General features: G+C 41.1%; 1 protein-coding gene across 6 annotated transcripts in view; it reads right to left on the bottom strand.

The window, feature by feature from the left end:
• lmo7b (LIM domain 7b) overlaps positions 1-16597 on the bottom strand; it is a 28792-nt gene extending 12195 nt beyond the window's left edge. For 4 of the 6 annotated variants that reach the window (XM_041956667.1, XM_041956913.1, XM_041956834.1 and 1 more), the window contains exons 1-12: positions 16474-16597; positions 16249-16350; positions 12977-13047; positions 12355-12424; positions 10351-10457; positions 9158-9188; positions 5543-5656; positions 5289-5454; positions 4414-4567; positions 1482-1541; positions 577-745; positions 53-198 (exon numbers count right to left, since the gene is read on the bottom strand). In XM_041956667.1, the coding sequence (XP_041812601.1) occupies positions 53-198; positions 577-745; positions 1482-1541; positions 4414-4567; positions 5289-5454; positions 5543-5656; positions 9158-9188; positions 10351-10457; positions 12355-12424; positions 12977-13047; positions 16249-16317 (1157 nt within the window). In that variant the 5' untranslated portion in view covers positions 16318-16350; positions 16474-16597. Of the gene's footprint in view, positions 1-52; positions 199-576; positions 746-1481; positions 1607-1943; positions 2375-4413; positions 4568-5288; positions 5455-5542; positions 5657-9157; positions 9189-10350; positions 10458-12354; positions 12425-12976; positions 13048-16248; positions 16351-16473 lie in introns of those variants that run through there. The other 2 variants (XM_041956749.1, XM_041957077.1) reach the window with 2 other exon arrangements.
• Between the last annotated feature and the right edge of the window lie 3239 nt (positions 16598-19836).

The raw sequence follows: 19836 nt of genomic DNA, 5'->3' as shown, positions 1-19836 counted from the left end.
ATTCTTGGTAGCAACAGGGTTTAGAAGTTTTGCATTTGTAGCGGGCGTGTACCTCTTGAGCAGCCCGCCGGCTTCTTTCCTCTCAATGTTAGTCAAAGCCCCATTGATCATCTGGTTAATGACATGCTCTCTGTCTTGTGACTTCCTGCGGAGGTCGGACTTGGTGCTCCTGCGACGGTTCTTCCACTTTGTCAAGTCCTGAAACAAACCCAATAACACTGCAGGTAAATGCACAGAAGCAACAATGTAATACCATTATCAACAATGCAAGACTAGAATCAAAGGATGGAGCTTGCCAGGTTTTTGTGGGATTTGTAGGTGTTCAAATCTCAGTTTCTCTGAGAACTTTCTGGATTTCTTAAACTTTAAGAATTGCTGTTAAAGAAGTTAAAGAATAAATTTTTAACCTCGACATGGAAGAAGACCCCTTAAGAGCTGAGAAATTCTACAAATCCAGGACAGCAGGGCAAACTTCATCCGCTGAACAACATGGGGAGCTTTTGAGCAAATCACACCAACAGCTACTAAATGGATCTTGTAGCGAGATTATTATATAACAAACATTTCTGGACTCACATCCTGCCACTGAGCTTCACTGTCCTTGGCAGCGACGCTACACTTGCGTTTGCTTTCTTGATTCCACTCCCGTGCCATGCCAGCGTCCTGGTCCACGTCATAAATGACGTGTCCGTCAGGAACTGTACGCACAGGGTATACCATCGGGATGTCACTGAGTGATTTGCTCCTGGTTCAGACAGACAAAGAGACAAGACGTGGAAATAAATAATTGATATACAGAGCCAACAATGATGGCTTTAAAACACTGTAGTTGCATGAAAGTGTCACTTTAGAGCCCCATGCAGCAGAGCAAGCATGACGAAAAGCACTCCCTGAATGCGCTTGATGCCAGCCCTCTCTCTCGCACACACACACACACAAACAGTACATAACACTGCCATATTATTAGCAGTTGCAACACGACACATTCTGCATCCAAACAGCAGAATCCTTAGCCAAGTGTGAGCAGGAGAGAAGCATGCATGTCAAGTAACGTGGCAGAACAAATGGCAACAGATGCTGCTGTCTGGAAAACACAACAGCCATGACTTCTAACAAGTAATAGTTGTGCTGTGGGCAACAGAGGATGTCAGATGTGACATTCAAATAACTTACAGCAGCATTTAGCAGGTGGTATATCAAAACTAAGCCATAATTTGATGGGAGGAACCAAGACTGTGATTGCAAATAATCCTGTAGTTTGTCATAAATTCTACTGTCAAGACTCGGCCCGGAAAATTAATAATGGGCGGTACGCAAAGTGCTCCATCTTTATGAAAAGGCAAATGATGTTCGCAGCATAATTTCCCTTGTAGGTAGGCTGAATACAAACAAAAGCACATCCACATGAAGCAGCAAAGCAGTGACGGTGACAGCGGCCTCAGACACTTTGGCTCCATAAAGCCCAAAACTTCACGACTTACCAAATCCAGCCAGGGTTGACCTGAACTGCTCTCTCAGGTCTGACCTGGATTTGATACGCTCTACAGAACCAAGGAAACAGACAGGAGGACTGATGAACGCCATGTGCATCTAAATATAAAGGCACCTGGTTGGAAAGTAACAGCTATGTTGAGGCATTGTATGAATGACTTACAAAAAGGCAACGTTATTTGAAAGATACGTCAGAGCCACAGCTGCAGTACAAACCTACCACACATACACACACAGAAAACCTTGATAGAAAGAGTGTGTTTAATGCACAGATTCACACACCGCACAATATTTCAGGCAGTTTATTGACCGGCTATGACACTTTATTTCTACAGACCAAAGTCATATTCACGCAGACAGTAATGTGGAAACCATTGGCGCTTGCACAAAAGGTGTTAGAAATAGCATGATTCTGTCATGGCTATCAAAGTATGACACAAAGCATGAGTCACCTGTTCAACCATTATGAACTAATGAGTCACTCAGCATGATGCTGTTAAAAGGTCCTCACATCAGCAGCAGCTCTATAAAGAAGGTGCCAGAGTAAATGCCAGATAATTCAACAAGCACCAACAGTACAGATTCAAAGCACTTTCAATTTTCCTGATAACTTCATAAAACATCTTTTTGAAAAACAGAGCAAAATTTGCATATCTTTACCAAATTATACTGTTTCCTGGTGGATTAGAGATTTCAAAATGCAAAAGTTAACAGGTGCACTTAATGACATAACAAACAGGATAGTGTGTCACAACTGTATCAACAGTCCATAAGTAGTTTGTGTGTTTGACTGTGTGTGTGTGTGTGTGCGCGTGTGTGTGTGTGTGTGTGTGTGTGTGTGTCTCAGGTATGGCTCTGGACTGGAGTGGAGGCTTGAAGAGAGTTTTCTTAGAGATGGTTTTGGTGCTTTCCAGGTGTGGCAGAGAGGTTTTGTGCAGTAGCCGATGTCACAAGCCAGGAAATGATGTCAAAGTCAAACTCTTCCTCAGAAGAACCCAAAGCTTTGTGGCTACAGTCGGAAGAAAAGGAATAGAAGATGCATGAAATGAGCACAACATGATTTAAAGTGCATTTTAAAATAAACAACACAGAGGTCTTCCAAAGGATGGGAATTTGCAAGATGTCGGGTTTAGCAGTTATGTCATCTTCCTTGCAAACTAGTGCTAGCTATTCCCCTGTGCCTAACTGGGATTTTAGTTTGCTGCTGTAGTTAAGCTTGATTTCTACACTATAATCTAACGCCACAGCCAAAAACAACACCAGAAGATGATACACATCATGTCACACAGCAGGTTGTTTTAGCATCACACACAAAGTCTCATGTTAGCTTTCACAAAGGAAGTACAGTAAGTCAGAGTCCAGCCTGACAGCCATGCAATGTTTGTTTTCTTTAAAGTTACCAAGATTATTTTCTGTTCAAGCAATGCGTCAACAGCTTTGCACATGAATCACACAGCAAAACTGCACCGTTGGCTTTGCCTTGTATTAGTTTTGAGTGAGTCTTAAAAGCTTTTTCACGCTTGCACCATCAGCACAGCCTCGCATCAGAGAGCAGTAAAAACAGACCTTAAGACTTGCATTTTACGGTACCAGGGTCTTCTCTGGGAGCCGAGGTAGATCGTGCGCACTCGGACCTCCTCCTCAGGGGTCCAATATCGCGGTAAGAAGCGGTCATAGCTGGGGTTGGCAGACGTCTGATGAAGAGTCTGCTGCACCCGCCGGAAATATAAGTCATCTAGAATAGGGTCCGCCTCTGCGTAGTCGTCTTCGGAGTCTTCCTCGCACAGCGCTCGCAGGAAGAGCTCTTCGTCGAAGGCACGCTCACGAGGAGACACAGTGAGGTGGGGTTGAGGAGAGAAAGGGGCATCTTCAATGCTGCAGCAAAGAGTGGTACACCCACATCTTTGTTTATTCTCAGCCGATGATCACACAGACATCTCAGAAATGACCTGACGGCACAAAGCTGCTCCAAAATGTTAAAAGGCTGAGGAACTCACACACGCCTTGGCCAGCCACATCAAATACTGTATATTGTCATCTATGCTCAACCCGACAGTCTTCAGGGCCATGTTACCATGGTGACTAGCAGCTGACTGGATAAAGTCAATGGCATGAAGAAATGTACTCAGAAGAGGACAGCTGGTCCCCGATGACCCAGACGGAAGAAACATCTTAAATTTCTAAAATACTTATTTGAAAAAGCTTTTTTTGCTGGATTGATTCAGATTTCATAATAACTTTGTGGGCCAAATCACAACAAAAAGGCACTTTTAAGGTACTTGACAACAAGAATGAGCACTTATCAACCACTCAGAATTACTTTGTCGATCTAGACTAGCAGGAAAGAAATAATACAAGGCTGAAACACCATAAAAATCTGAAAATAAGTACAATTTTGTGTGCGTTATGTCAAAGTGACTTTGTCTGCTTATGACAGCTGTGTTCACAAACATGTGCGTTTCCACACTAAGCTCATTGATTTGCGCTCAGAGTGAAGAAAAAAAGTAGAGCAATTTCATAAAAGAGACTCCAAACTGTCTGAAAGCAGATCAGTCATTTTGAGGACAATGAAATTTGCTTTAAAATGAGTTTCAACCAAGAACAATCCATGACATACTAATGACGGATATTACTGAAGCCAGTTATCTCATCACAGCATATCAGGAAGAAAGAGGTTTCTCTAATACTGTATTTTACTGTTGTCAGTATTCCACCGACTCAGGAAAAGATCTTTTCATAAGGTACGTTCAAGTTGTTCACTTGCATTTATGTGCAAATACAAATGAAACAGAAAGGAAAATGCTCCACTGACTGGGGGATCGAAAGTTAAAGTATCACCTACTGATAGTCATTTATCAGCTACGGTAAGTGAGTTAGTAGCAGCGAGTGAACTCTCTGCACAGCAGGACATGTTTGCAGTACCTGGCGAATGGACTCGCGCAGCCCCTTCCATTCTCCTCCAGTCCTTGTTTTCTCCGTAGGAGAGGCGGTGGGACATGACCTTTGTTTTGCTGGGTTGGGGTCTGTGTGGTCTCCATTTTGAACACCTGCTCAGCTTCCGCGTCACTTCCACAGCCTTGAAACAGAAAAACAAGGAGGACAAAAATGAGATAAATTCAACTAAAAAGAAAACACACAAGAACACATGGTTCAAATAAAACGACAAAGTCTCAATATCAGAGCATAACAGAAGAACCTTGAGTAGATGACTGAGCCTTCACACAGCCAAGCCTCTAGAAAGCATTGTGCCAAGTACTTTACCCTCTCCCTTCACACACACACAACCATTTTTAACACCACAGTGTGGAACTTGCCACAATCTATCACTGACGTGCACTTAGGCCGAGCACAGCAGAGTGCAGACAAATGACACATTGCCGATTAGCAGCTTCCTGTATCCCAACCTAATAGAATTAGGCTGATGAAGCATAATAATGTGGTTGCAGATGGAATCGTCATTTTATGAGTTTTTGATAAATACACTTGTGTTGGCATATGTTGTGTTGCAGACTGACAGTCGCATGTACATCTATTTAATCTGTCTGTGGACGGGAAGTGATGTCTTCCATACAGTTGCAGGAGCAATTTGTATGGGATCAATGCAAGCAATGTTAGCTTGCACAATGAGAACAGCTACATACCACATCAAATTCAATAGAAAAACGTCACTGTTGGCCACATCGTTTCATTACTATGTGATTTCAGCAAATTGCAGTGCATAAACTTGACAGGCACCGTCTTATACACCCAAACAAAAAGGGACGCTTAAGGTGGTGTGGTGTGCACAAATTATGTACCTTCATTGTTTGGGTGGAGGGCTCGGGACTCCAGAGAGTCGATGCTGTCCCCAGAGTTCTCCGTCTTATATCTCGGTCTCATGCGCAGGCTTTCCTCTCTCTCTGGGTACCAGCACTTTCTGTATCCACTGTCTTTCACAATCACGTTACTGCCCTCATCTAGATTCTGGATTTAGACAGCAGGGTTAATGTTAAGGGTAAAAGGGTTAAAAAAAAAAGGACTATAATTGTGTTAAAAGCCTAGAGCAGCTTACCTTAGACAAGGCCAATCCTAACAGCCCTTCAAAGGCCTTGAAGTTAAGATGAGGACCGCTGTAGAAGGCGTCTAGATGAGCCTGGCGACCCAACCAGTAGATTGTGATCAGAACCTGAGAAAAAGTGGACATGGACAGGTGTTGGGTGCACAACCCTGAGTGCACACAACTTCCCTCTCGCAGTCTGCCTCTTCTTCCTCAGTTGCTATACACCACAGGTATTGTGGTGGCTGAGGCACGACAAGAAATGCTAACGGCTATATAGGCCAATAAATACACACAGTGGTGCTTTGAGTTAAATGCTAACATCAGCATGATAACAATGACAAAGCTAACATGATGTTAACTATAGTGTTCACCATGTTGGTTGTGTGTGTTAGCATGCTAACATTTGCTAATTAGCACTGAATACAAAGCACAGCAGAGGCTGATGGTAACATCATTTGTTTTTGTGAACTGGCACTAGGGGGGGTGACTCTGGGACGCCGGAGTTCACCGCCTAGCCTCCTGGAGGTGTAGTGGGACTAAGTAGGCGAAACACTGTTAAAGGGAGGTATCCACCTGATGACCCCCAGAGACGTGTTAGGAATCACTGCTCTTTGGCAGGTATAGAGGCAGATTAGAGCTCCAAGGTTCTTCACTGAGAATGAATCCTCTTTTTGAGCACAAGTATTTTGTGTTTAAATTAACTGGTACTTGGTATTTGGTACTGGACAAACTACACCCAGTTCATCAGGATTAATTCACTGGGAACCATGAACGCCTGCACCAAATTTTGTGCTGATCCTTTAAAAAAACTCTCACCTAATGGATGCACAAAAGGAAAAGTCACAGGACCATCAAAGGTATCAGGATTCATCCTCTGAAGAACATGAATCTGTACTAAGTAGCAATCCATCCAGTAGCTTTTGGGATGTTTCAGTCTGGACCAAAGCGGTGGACTGACATTGCCACAGCAATGGTGATGCCAATGCAACTTTATGCTTGGCCCAGAAATATGTTATAAAATTAGCCTGCCAATAAACACAAGTAGGGAATTTCATTTTTCCCCTTCCATACCGCAACATATGATACAACCACACAACCCCACAGCATCATGCACAAGAGATACTGGTGAGACGAGGCACGTGGCCTTCATGGGACAGCTTAAACCACTGTTACTGTTGACAGTCAGACACATACCTGACAGCCATTAGTAAAGGCGGTGAGTAAAGGCCTGTGAAACAAGCGTCTCCAGTCGGTTTAGTTTTTTATTATTTCAGCAAGCAAGGCGTATTGGGCCCGATTTATTTCTCATTTGCCTTGAGGCGAGGGATATTATTTTGACAGACTGCCTTTCTCCTGGCAGAGCAGCAGCCTGTGCTGCAAAGAAAGATCCACAACGCTGCGTGTCCATCTGTACCTGAACAGAGTCGTCACAAAGTGGTCAGCAGATTGAAAAAGTCCATGTAGGGCTTGAAAAGAGATGATCGAATTGACTAAATATTTTACAGCACAATGCTAGCTGGATGAAAAAGATGAGACATTTGAGTGGTAATGAACCCGTACGGATCCCCCATTATGCCAGTTCAGTGTCTGTAGCGGGTACCTTAGCGGTCAATAGAAAGCATTCACCGAATACAGAAATGAGTTGGATGAGTGAGTTGGAGCCATCAGTGTCACAGTACAGTAGAAATCTAACCTAATTAAGAGTTACTTTTTGATTTTTCTGCACAAATGATGTGCAGAGACCCCATATAATATGCAGCCTGAAGCCACAATTGGTTTTAGTTTTCACTCATTTATAAAACCTGAGAGTAAACCAGCAGTAAGGTCTCATTGTCAGTCTGAAGCACAGGGACAGGATGTGTTCATTATTCACAAATAGCTTGTCACCTACCTCACGCCAGGGAAATCATTACACTAGATGCAACAAGGTCATCATAGGTTAACCCTATTTAACGGTATTAATTGCCATGTATGATGTTACTGAACGACGGCCATAATTCATATCGTTGTTGTGCAAGATGGCTCATGCTTTTTATTTCAGGAATAAATAGAGGTTGGACTTTAAAGAATCATTATAAGACTCCACTGTATGTATGATCAATATGACGTAACATTTCGCTGCAGCAGCGGCAGTATTAGCGAATTAGGCTGTTTTGCTGTGGTGAAAATGATATAAATACTGTACTTTGCCTTTACAGTCATTTGCCTTAGTGATACAGATGACTGCACACGTACTAAAACAGGCATCACAAAGGAAATATGATAAGTTTGACCTAAATAATTACCTCATTATTTCCCTCTTATTGTATTTATATTTATAGCAGACTGTTGGTTGAAGACACTCTCCATTTTCCCCTACTGAACTGTTGAATCACACAAAATCAAACATTGAAAAGATTTTTAAAAGACTCTATTATACTATTTAACAACAATGGAGATCTGCGGTTGTTTTTAGGAGATTAAGGCAATATATGTACTCTGTTGGACACAACAACACACCCACACACACACCATGTATGTGAATTTTTTGTGCAGTCTTAGAGTTTATACGTTCTGATACATCTGATCTAGACGGATGTTTTTTATTAACTGGATCTTCACAATTAAAAACAAGAAAATAAAGACTTTAAATGAGATTAAACTTGATGGTCTGGGCTGAAAACACCAGACTATCAGATGCTGATTTAGTTAAAATTTTGGCATTAGCAGACACTTTACATTACATTACAACATTCCTTACATTGAAGGTAAGTGCAAAATGAAGAAAAACTCAGTAAGTGCAATAGTTAAGCCAAATAAGCTCATAAAAAATCCCTCCGAATAAAGTTATATGTGAATGGGATCCTGTTTTGTTCAGGGTGCAACAGTACATAAACATTATTCAACATCACTGCTGCATTCAAAAACAGTAAGATATTTGTGCATCTAGTTGGAGAGCAGCATGGAAACTGTGGGTTTCAACTGAGGTAAATTGACCCTAATTGGTTAATTCAAACAAAAATGCTACACCCGTTTCAAAGAAAGAGCGCTCTGACAAACGGCCTCATTACGGAGCCCAAGTTGTCGGCTATTGTGCAATTCAAATGAGGCTTCCCAGATAACCAAACAACCTCATGAGCCTCGAAACATGTAAAATACCAGCAGTGCACACAAGCGTGTACACATACAGTACTCACAGTGCACACTCATCACAGCTAGAAGAGACGAGTTTACAGGTACCGTTTGAGGCTTAGTGATAAAACATTTAAGACTACATTCTGGCACTGACTATCTCGGGTTCAGTGCCAGATTATTGGGATGAGACCCAAACTCAATTAGCAAAAACAACCCCCTTGACCACTATAACTCTGAGTCTTAATGCTGATGGGATGTTGGCATCGGTATCAGGAGCTGGAGCCTGTACGATACAGCTACTGGTAACTGGGTTGATAAATGGGATGTTGACTACTGATTGTCTCCCATGTAGAGAAGTTCGGTGCTGTTAGAGGTATTTCATTAGGTTAGGTGGAGCAGGACGGTTGCCTTTAGGATTTTAAAAAGAGGGAGCGAAGAGAGAGAATATGCATAATGACAGAAATAGCAGTTTAGGAGGACAATAAATGGGGTAGTCATCCTGGCCAGACTTACATTTTTGAGTCTTCTGTTGCTCTCATCTCGCCTAAAATAAAAGACAGAAATAAAGAGTGAAGCTCCTGATGCTGCTTTTTACAGCAGGACTGCACATACCTCACTAAAATGAATGTACTGTTAACAAGACAGAAAAAAAAACTACAGTGACATCTCATTTGCAATGTTCTACTAATCAGCAACTTATCAGAATTTATAGAGAACAGGCCATCAACTTGCATAAAGCAGCAGCTTGTCAGGCAAAGCTCATACCTTTATACATGCAAAGCAGCTGTGAGACTCGAGCTATAAACCTTTTTCTTCACAGGTACAGCAGTTAAATACCTGAGTGTAAAATGTCCTCAGCAGTCAGTACAAACTAGAATTACTGACTCATGGTTGTACAGCTCTGCCAACAAGTCGAGTTGCATTTATATCCAGACTCATATGTAGTGAAGACTATGAAAGAATTCTAAAACAGCGATGAAGTGCATTTTTTGGGGAAACAGAAATTATGACTGTATTGACATGTTTGACTGCTGTCTTCACTTAGACACAATTTTTCCAGAGGAGTACAGAGGACTGATAGAAAGCTTCATCACATGGTGCCACAACAACCACCTGAAGGTCAATATCAGCAAAACCAATGAGCTTGTGCTGGACTACAATGCCTCAAATATGGATGTGGCTGCAGAGAAGCTACAAATTGTAAAATGAGGAAGGTTCACACACATCTTCAACCTGGCAGCACAAAACATCTATACAATCCCCAGTTTTTTAAGATCTATGTCACCAATTAAGTATCTGACCAAATGTGAAATATGGTCACAATCTCCTGAGTAAAAGATGAAGGGCCAGAAAAGCGTTTTGATGTCACAGTGAAGCCAACCTTTGACCTGTTTGTGTGAAATTGTCACGCCTGGCATGAATTCTTCAGTTATGGCTGAAAACGTGTGACAGAATGGAATCAGTTCATCTTTGAGTCTAAGTGAATGTTTGTGCCAAATTTGAAGAAATCCCTTCAAAATGTTCCTGAGACATCAAGCGGAGGGGACGGACAGACAACTTGAGAACATAACGTCATACATACATACATACATAACAACATCATAGCTAAAGGAGGACTCTGTGCAGCCATGAGCACCTGCAGCTTCTGGACAGTTGTCCGCAGACTTAACTTGACGTGACGCTGCTCCTTAAAGACGTTACTGTACCTGAGTGTTGCACGGGTGGACAGGTCCTGCAGGTCTCCTGGATGAAAGAGCTGCGACACGTTCAGTCCCAGTTTCCCACAGGCTTTCAGGAACACACTCACATTATCCTGGAGATTCACATCACAAAGACAGCTGAATAAGACTGTTTGAAAAACATGAGCATGTAGAAATCTGGTGCAGAATCAGAAGAGGTTGAGGATGATGATGAGCTCGCAAAATGCCACCAACCTTTCACCACCCAGAACCCCTGGTCTCAAATGTATTACCAATAGGACTAGGCCCACTGTTATCATTTACTACTGATCAGTCTGCCATGTTAATGACTAAATTACTGACAGACCTATTCTGATATTGATAATCAATATCAGATTTTAGTATTTTCATGAGAATTTGTTCAAATAACTGTTGAATATGATTCTAGATTTTACTGCATTTAATACAACAAAAAAAAAAGGTAAATCTTCTCATTTTGTGACCCTTTGCTGAAATGACATGATGGCAGCAGATTTTATCTCCTGAAGCCAATTAATCTTAATTGTGGGAGGTTGATTTAAACTGCCGACTGTCGTCTGGAACATGCTAAGTTAAAGACACTTCACAAGTTTTTAAAAACACCAGTCTGCTCCTTCTGGCTCTCTTAGCAGCTAGCTACGCAGCAACAGTTAAAGTCTCAGTTCGGCAAAGCTAATGACAGGATCATTTAGTTTAACATTTCTACATAGTAACAGTATGTTTGTCCTTTATGAAAATTTTTAAGTAGTCATTTTAGGTTCAACATAAATGGAGGCTCTCTCACTTAGACAGGGAGGGTTAGTCAGATAATACTTTGGCATTCTCTACTGGCAAACAGACAAACTGCAGGAGGTGAGTCTTAGCTGCTGCACAGAGCACATGCACTGTTTTTAGTTTTAGAATAAAAATATTCATAATGAGCAATATCTTTATCTTAGTATGTGATTTTATTGCATATAATCTGATCTCAAATTACAATGCAAAGATAACACACACACACATATATATATACTGTATATATATATATATATGCCTAAATTCATACATGTATACATGTATGAATTTACATATATGAATACAAATCAAAATATGCATGCATATATATATATATATATATATATATATATATATATACACATACACAAAATAAAAGGAAGCTAAATGTTTACTATGATTATCCAAGTTAAGGGGTTCAAAGTTCTACAAACAGGGTATTTACTCTGTACTTATTCAAACTCATGTTACTTGAACTGCTTGAAGAGGAGAAAATCACTACAGGCACCTATATTATGCATTGAAAAACCACAGCAGTAATATTAAGCATATTTGATTTTTGGGTAACGGGTTAAAACATGCAAAACCACCAGTATGGTCCTTTAGGCTGTCTACTGATTCTCCACTGCATCTGCATCTCACACCCCACCGTCTCCACCATCAGCCTGGCATCCACCGTTGGGTTCTATCTATTTATTGGCCCCTGATGGGAGATTGCAATTGCTCTTCCCCTGCCCTTGCTTTAGGCAGTTTTGGCAATTACACTTGTGTGAAGCTATTGAAACACAGCCTGAAGCCAAAATAAAAATCTGCATTTGCATTTGCATCTATGCCCGATGGATGAAAAAAAAAGAAAAAAAAAAAGTTATATATTCAGGAGTTGGGTTGTCACACTGAAATGCAGTTTCAGGATCATTCAAGCTGCAGCAACACCGTCTCCACTGTGTCTTTAACAGGAAACCACACAATGTGTGAAACTTCCTGGCTACCAGGTGCTTTCTTCTGTACTTATACCCAATAAACACACATTATAAAAAGGCTTTATTTGAATCAGCCAATGACATTACAAATGTCTGCAGGACTCCAATATTTACAGAAGGCTTGATCAACACAAGAGTAAAGAAAACACCGCCTGAATCGCACAGCCAGGCTACCTGCTACCTACACATGCATGCACACACACACACACACACACACAAAGAGCTGTAAGACACTCACCAGGCCAGCGATGGGAGTAGAGAGCCTGTTTACTCTCTTAATGATGCCAGGTTTCAACTGGTTGATCAAGCTACAAGTGAAAACATAAAAATCATCAGTTTTCATAATTCCATCTTTATGCTGCACAGTGACATTAATGATCTGCTGCACATCAATAATCTCGACCTTGAAAGAAATCACATTAAAGAGAGCAATGCAACAAAGGGTTCTATTGCTTATAAAACAGCTTAGACAAAGAAACCAGAGCTTTTTGGCTTCTTCTCCTACTAGTCTAGATTTGTAGCCCAAATGCTTCTCATTTGTTGGTCTCATTGTTCTTTTGTCGCTACAAGCTGATGTTATAAATGTCAGCAGTTATTTGGAGTGTACTGTTTCTGGAAAAATCCAGAAAATGCTGCAGAAACAGAGAGTCAGTGTAGAAAACAAAGTCTTATCAGATCGTCTGTATTACATGCAATTTAAGATGGTGGCTGCTGCTGAAGCTAAGATAGCAAATTAGCCTGACTACACTCTCTAACCACAGGTTTGCATGGTAACTCAGCTTGAAAATAATTCTCTGAAATCAAAATGTGACTTCATGAAAGCCCCAGAACATATCCCAAGTTTGAGCATCATTACTCACTCGCAAAGCAGGACTCCGTTCTCTAAGGCAGCACGGAAGTCGTTGCAACCAAACGATTTTCCAGTCACTTCCTGAGAAAAAAGATGTTTGCAATTTATCCAATGACCAGTGCATTTATTATTTACCACTAATAGCATTTGTGTGTTCCCAGTTTATTCGCCTGCTATGTTTTACTAGTGAGACTGGGGCTGTTTTATACTTAGCTGGATGTCCAACACAGTCTTCAACAGTTGAACCTTAAAAGCCCTTTTCCACACAGAAAACGAATACTCTGCAATGGCACCTGCCCACAATTACATTTTCAGACTGTTCATTACCTGAAACTTGCATTTCTGTGTTGCTGCATATACATGCCATTCTAACTAGTGTGGGCTGCAAGTACTGTGATGTGGACCATTCCAGTGGATGGTCTGCAAATGCAAACAGCCAACTGAAAGACACCATCCACATTGAAACGATTTTATACTAGAGCCTGATATATCGACCGATATTAGCTTTTATTATTGAATAATATCTATTAGCATATTAGCATCGGCATATGTGTATGTCAGCCAATTAAACAAGAAATGGCAAATTTACAATCGGTATGCGGCATTTCAAACTTTGCCCACTAGAGAGCGCTGACAAGTTTAAAAATAAAATAAAATGAAATAACATTGTCAAAAATATATTCTCAAACTCAAATCTCGAGCCTCAAAAATCCAGTAATGATATTGAAATATTTTAAACAGGCTTCAGTGTATCCCCAGTAGCATCACAAACCTCTTCAGTGTTGACACAATTAAAGAGCCAACATAGTGCTACATTTCCCAGTGTCACTGAACTGTAGAAAACAAAACAATGAAAATCAGATTTAAAACCAAAACAGCACGTAAATTGCATGCAGTGTGGTTGATACAAGTATTTTAATTACACTGTCTGGTTCAAATGCTGAAGAATGAGCTGGACCTTTATGCACTCCTGGTAAAAGACACAAAGCTGTTCAGCAGCAGTCAGTGGAGAAAAAACAACTCTGGTAAAAATTAGGAAACAAGGTCCTCGTTGAAGTTAATTAGACCGATGCTTCAGTCCACAATGTGAGCATTTGCCTTTTTCGTTGTTCTCAACAGTAAAACAAAGTGAGCCGCATTAAGTACACTGGGTGCTATTAAGATTTCGCCTAAATAACATGCACAAATAATCATAAAGTATCTACATGGTAAAACAATGAATCATAAAAATGAATGTGGACAAGTGTTCCCAAAAAAATGCAAAGTATCTTTTTGATCAAACGAAGAACACAACATCAGCAGAAACAAGCACAAGCCAAGAAGGGGAGGGGGTTGTAATGAGAACATAAAAATGAGGGCTATTAAGGTTCGGCTCCATAACTAACAGAGGGCCCCAAAAGGCTATTCTTCTCACTAATTAGTCCCCCCAGGAATCCACAATCACAATTCATTTTTGGTAGAACTGGGCACCGAGCATGGCGAGAATGCTTCTCAGTGGACTCAGACAAACAATGCAGTGCCAGAGTAACAGAACACAACACAGCCATGGTCAAGATACTGTCTCTTCTATAGCACCAAACTTCAAACTGGTCATCTCAAATAAGCAACGGCCCCCAAGAAACCGCAGATTCATGTTCTAAAGTGTGACATACAAATTTCTATAGAGAGCTTTGTTTACCAAAGAAAGTTTCCCAACTCCAAAACAGATCAAACAAGGCAATTGCTCTCAATTATAGGCATCAGCACTCAATCTATGTGATCCAGTTCTAGCCAACAGAATCATCAGCTGTATATGTTGATCCAATAACTGTCATTTTTCTAAGCAAAAAAGGCCAAAATTTGAGAACTTCTCAAATGTGAAGATATGAAGCTTTTCTGCATCACACATAAAAAGTAACTGAAAAGCTTTGGATTTTGGGACTGTTGGTCAGATAAAACAGGACATTTAAAGGATGCCACCTAACTGGCACATTCATCAATAATGAATAGCTAAATTAAACGGATAACTGTGCTACGTTCATGAGATAATTCTGTCCTGTTAAGGGGATGATGGACACTGTTCTGAAACAGTACATCTGCTTCAAAACTGCGCTGCTCCTTTTTCACAGGAAACGTTTACATAATATAGAAGAGGCCGATCCATTCTTACATCCTCTCCAGTCCAGCAGGCATTGAGCAAGCAAATGCAGCTGCTAATGATAAACAGCAACAATTTCTGGACACTTGAATATATGGAAGCTTATTATCCTGCAACCTGTAACACTGGACATTAGTGCCAACACATTCCAGATGTCGTTTGGAACAGGGAAGTGGTTCTGACACCATTTGCTATTTCCTTGAGAGCAGCATGGCTTGCTTCACACACACACACACATACACACACCCTTTCATCCGTCAGTGCAGGAAAGTAGACGGGAAAAATTGGCATGGGCTCACTGCCAAGAGAGCTCTGGACAGAATTCTCATAATGGTCCACTCAGACACAATTGACATTAATGGTCCCATTTAGAGTTGGTCAACATTCAGTGCCCACAGTCTACGAGTTGTTTTTAATGGTTATGAGTTAAGGATTACAACTTCTACAATGTTCAGACAGGAGCCGCCGAGGACCGGAAAAAAAAAAAGAAAGAAACGCATTGCTCGAAAACCACATCCTCCAAAACCTGTGCATGGCAAGGCCTGCCTACACCGTGTGCCTATCACATTAACCACAGTGTGTGTGTGTGTGTGTGTGCGCAAAGAGCTCAAACTGACTCCTCAAAACAAGCCACGTGAGCAAATCTAAGCCATCCAGACCCAGTGCATCACTTCTCAGCGGACAGCAGGAACAAACCTCATGGCGTAAGGCATGCTGGTGCATATTTCTAGAGTCTCTTTTCTTTTAAACTAATTATCTGCCTTCCTCCCTTCCATGTGCACTTCCCTCTGACTCACTGAGTTCTGCAGTCAAATCATTTTTATCTGCACAGGCACAGAAGATTCTCACATAGGGCTCCCTGTGTCTGGAGGCCAACTCTCACCTGAGTCTTATCAACGTGCATTTTGCATTTGAAAGATAAGATAAGACTATAAAGGTGCCTCGCTTCAGGTTTATGAGTGTTCTGGGCATCAGCTGTTTTTACTGAGTTAAAGTCTTAATGGTACAAACAAATGGGCTAGTGCTCTTTCATAGCTGAACTGAATATGAAACCGTTCCATTTAAGTGGCCAAGCCTGCACAGTGGCTCACACAGGAAAACGTGTCTGCAGCACATCAAGACAGAGATGAAAGTGGAGCATGTACCTCAATCCAGCGTTGAGCCTCGATGAACGCGTCTGCACAGCTGACACTGGTCTGCTGGCGCCACTCCATCTTTAATCTTGTGAACAGGCAAAAGGCTCAAATCTAAAGGAAGAGTAAAAGAGGACACACTTAGTTAAATTAATGATGGTGCACGGAAGCCACCGCCACCGAGCTTTTCAAAAGAAAATCAACTCAACAAACATGAGAGTGAGCGTGTTCAGTCACCTGCTGCGCGCGTCTGCTCACCGGGGAAAGTTCTCCGCTAATTGACGTCCAGTTTATCAGCGGACGCTCCGCACTTCCACCGCCGACCGTCCATCACTGATGAGTTTCCGCCTATTGGCTGAAGGGCGGGCGGAAGGTGTCCGCCCACTTCCAAACTACAAGCAAAAGTTTCTGAGGCGAAGGGAACCCGAGTGGAGCCGAGGGGAGCCGAGTGGAGCCGAGGGGAGTCGAGGGGAGACGAGGCGCGCGGTGACCTGAACCTTCTGGTGGCCTGCTGGAGCACGACACTGAGAGCCGCGCGGACCAGCCTTTAAAAAGGGCCACAGTCAGTGGGAGCAGGTAAGACCAGGTATGTCGAAAAGACACGGTTATTCTAGTGTTGAGTGAGCAGCACGAGGCGAGGAAATGCAGGAAACTACAGGAAAAATTTAAGCCAGTAACAATAGAATAGAATAAACACTGAGATACTATTCAATTCAAATGGATAAAATAACTCGACTATTTATGTATTTATTTTTAAGCTTTTTGCAGAATTTATTTCACAGTGTGAACTGGATGGTGTTTTAAAGACTTGTGCAGGAATAGAATTCTGGCACAGAAATTCTAAATCATTTATTTATTTATTCAGTAAGTTAGTTAGTTAGTCAGTTAGTGGAATAATTAATTAGTTAGTAACTAACCTACTCGGCTGTGATGAAGACATAAGATCCCATGTAACTACTGTAAGATCCCATAAAATCTAATCCCATTTCCAAGGTCTAATTTTAATAACTACCTCCAAGTTGCTACAGCCTCAAAATTCCCAGAAAGAAATACAGGGAACATGAGCTGCTTTCGTCTACATGTGACCACTTAAAACCTAAGTAGCCTTCTGGGTTTTTTGTGACTTTCTGCATCTTAGATAATGAATGACAGACTGTCTGCATCCAGCTGTTGTTTGCTGTGCACTCAGTGACTGAGCTTAGCTCCTCTCTTCTGCTTGAAGAGAGGAGCTAGACGTCTGATTTCACAGTTTCACAGTAAAAAGCCTCATGTGCTGTAACCCATTAACTTCAGATGATGGCAGCTAAATGGCAAATGTGTAAAATGAAATGTTTGTATAGGCCACAGAAGCAGATATGTAAAACAGCATTTCTTTTATCCCCGCGTTCTCTGTACCTCCCTGTAAAGACAGCAGCAGCATGATACCGTATGCAAAATATGACAGCGGTGTGTTTCAAGGGCAGGTCTCTTCACTCACACACCTTTTATATTGAAGTGATGAAGGATGTCCTGTGACAATTTCATTTTCACACATGAACTGCAAATGTCTATGAATAGAGAATTGTTTTTTGTAGGTTTTTTTTTACACATTTGAAAGAAAAGCATAATAAGAATCCAGCGAGTAGGCCTCATCTTGTATTACAGCACATGCTTCCTCCAATCCAATTTCCTGTCAAATGCCCAAGGAGGTGCACTGGAACAAGGGCAGTGATGGAATCACAGAATTTTAAAGTAAAATGAGGTGCAGAGGTGGAGGACACTGCAGAAAATTTAATGACATGCCTATTAAGAGCATAAAGGACATTATTTGAATCAATAATCTTCACAGACTTTCAATTCATTATCTTAACCGGGAAATTAAAAGATAATTTCCTGCACCATCTGGTAGTATTATTACTCCAATAGGGATAATCTTTCTTTGTTTTAACCCTAAATCCTCTGGCTCACCTTTGTAAGTAGTAAATAAGAGTGAGAGTGTCCTCGATGTTCTGAAATTTCATTGAAACAGTGCACCACGCTGTGTACAAAACATCTTTTAAAACACATCCAAGGACACGACCACAGGCATTTTTTAACCTGAAAACAACAGGTGGACACTCATTAGCACTGAGCTCTGATAAAAGGAACATGTACAGAATGTTTCCCTTGAAGTGCAAAGGGTAGATATTTGCATGAATTAGTGCAAGTTGTAAGGTCCGTGTCATGTATGTGTCAGTGTCTTAATGTGAGATCTTCACTGCAGCTCTGTCTTTTGTGTCTCTTTCAGAACTGAAGGAAATTGTACTCCACCACCTCTGCACATGTAACACTAATTGATCTTGAAATTGAAGAGAGGCGCACTTGAGAAAACAGATTGATGCTCATCGTCTTTGTTACAGGAGTGAGTGTTTGCTGCACATGCTGATCTGCCACTGATTAGATGAGGAATAAGATTAGTCAGTGGCATCCCAAGTATGAACAGCTCATCAACTACATTGATGGAAACAATATCAGGGGTCCTGTGACGATTCAGTCAAACTCTGCACAGAAAATGATCTGACATGTGTTTATTGTGTTTGCTCAAGAGTAAATGAAAGCTGAGAATAGATCCTAAAGGTATGGCTGTAATCTTTAACTCTAATAACCAAAGCTATGATAAACTTTATTTATATAGCACTTTTCTTAACAATGTTACTTGTGCTTTACAAAAGAAAAAAATAAACCCAGATAAGGCAGATAAAATGAGATAAAGGCAGAGGATATGAACACAGAGGAAGTAAAGGCAATAAAATGAACCGAATCAGATAAATAAAAACAGTATGCATAAAAACATGGATCAGACATTACCCAAAACCTTCCCAAAAATAAAAGTTTTAAGAAGAGATTTAAAAGAAGCCAGAGACGTAGTGTTCCTGAGTTCAGCAGACAGAGACTGCCATAGTGTGGGAGCTATAATAACAAAAGCCTGACCACCCTTAATCACAAATTGTGATGAGGGAGTAACCAGCAGGGCTCCATCCATGGATCTTCACGGTCGGGAGGGCAAGCACCAGGTCAACAGATCAGAAATGTATTTAGGAGGAGGCCGTTTAAGGCCTTAAAAGTAAGCAATAAACCTTAAAAATCAATTTGTAATCTGACAGAGAGCCAATGTAGGGAGGCACAGGGGAGATGTGATCATGCTTCTTTGTTCCAGTAATGAGTCGAGCGGCAGTATTCTGTACCGACCGGAGACAGTGGAGGGAGCACTGGCTGATACCTGAGTAAAGTGCACTGCAGTAATCAAGCCGAGAATAGATAAAAGCAGGTGCAACTTCTTGTGGATCAGCAATTGATAAAAATTGCCTAATTTTAGAGATTAACATGAGCTGCATGTGCCCAGTAAAATGCATACATTAGTAGTTTAATCAAATGTACGCTGTTATATGGTGTACAATAGGGTTCAGGATTGTTTTTTGATATTGATTATTGACTAATGTTAATTTATGTCAAAAAGAAGTAGAAATCTGTTATCTAATAATCTAGACCTAATACATACGCATGCAGCCCATATACACAGCGACAGTGTGTGCAGCTGTAACGTTTAATATTAGTCTTTTCTTTCTTTTGTGTTTCGTATTA

This window comes from Chelmon rostratus, chromosome 1 (assembly GCF_017976325.1).
Source record: "Chelmon rostratus isolate fCheRos1 chromosome 1, fCheRos1.pri, whole genome shotgun sequence".
NCBI classification, from domain to species: Eukaryota; Metazoa; Chordata; class Actinopteri; order Chaetodontiformes; family Chaetodontidae; genus Chelmon; species Chelmon rostratus.
Note: the sequence above shows the minus strand (reverse complement) of the source record. Positions and strands in the feature narration are given on the sequence as shown.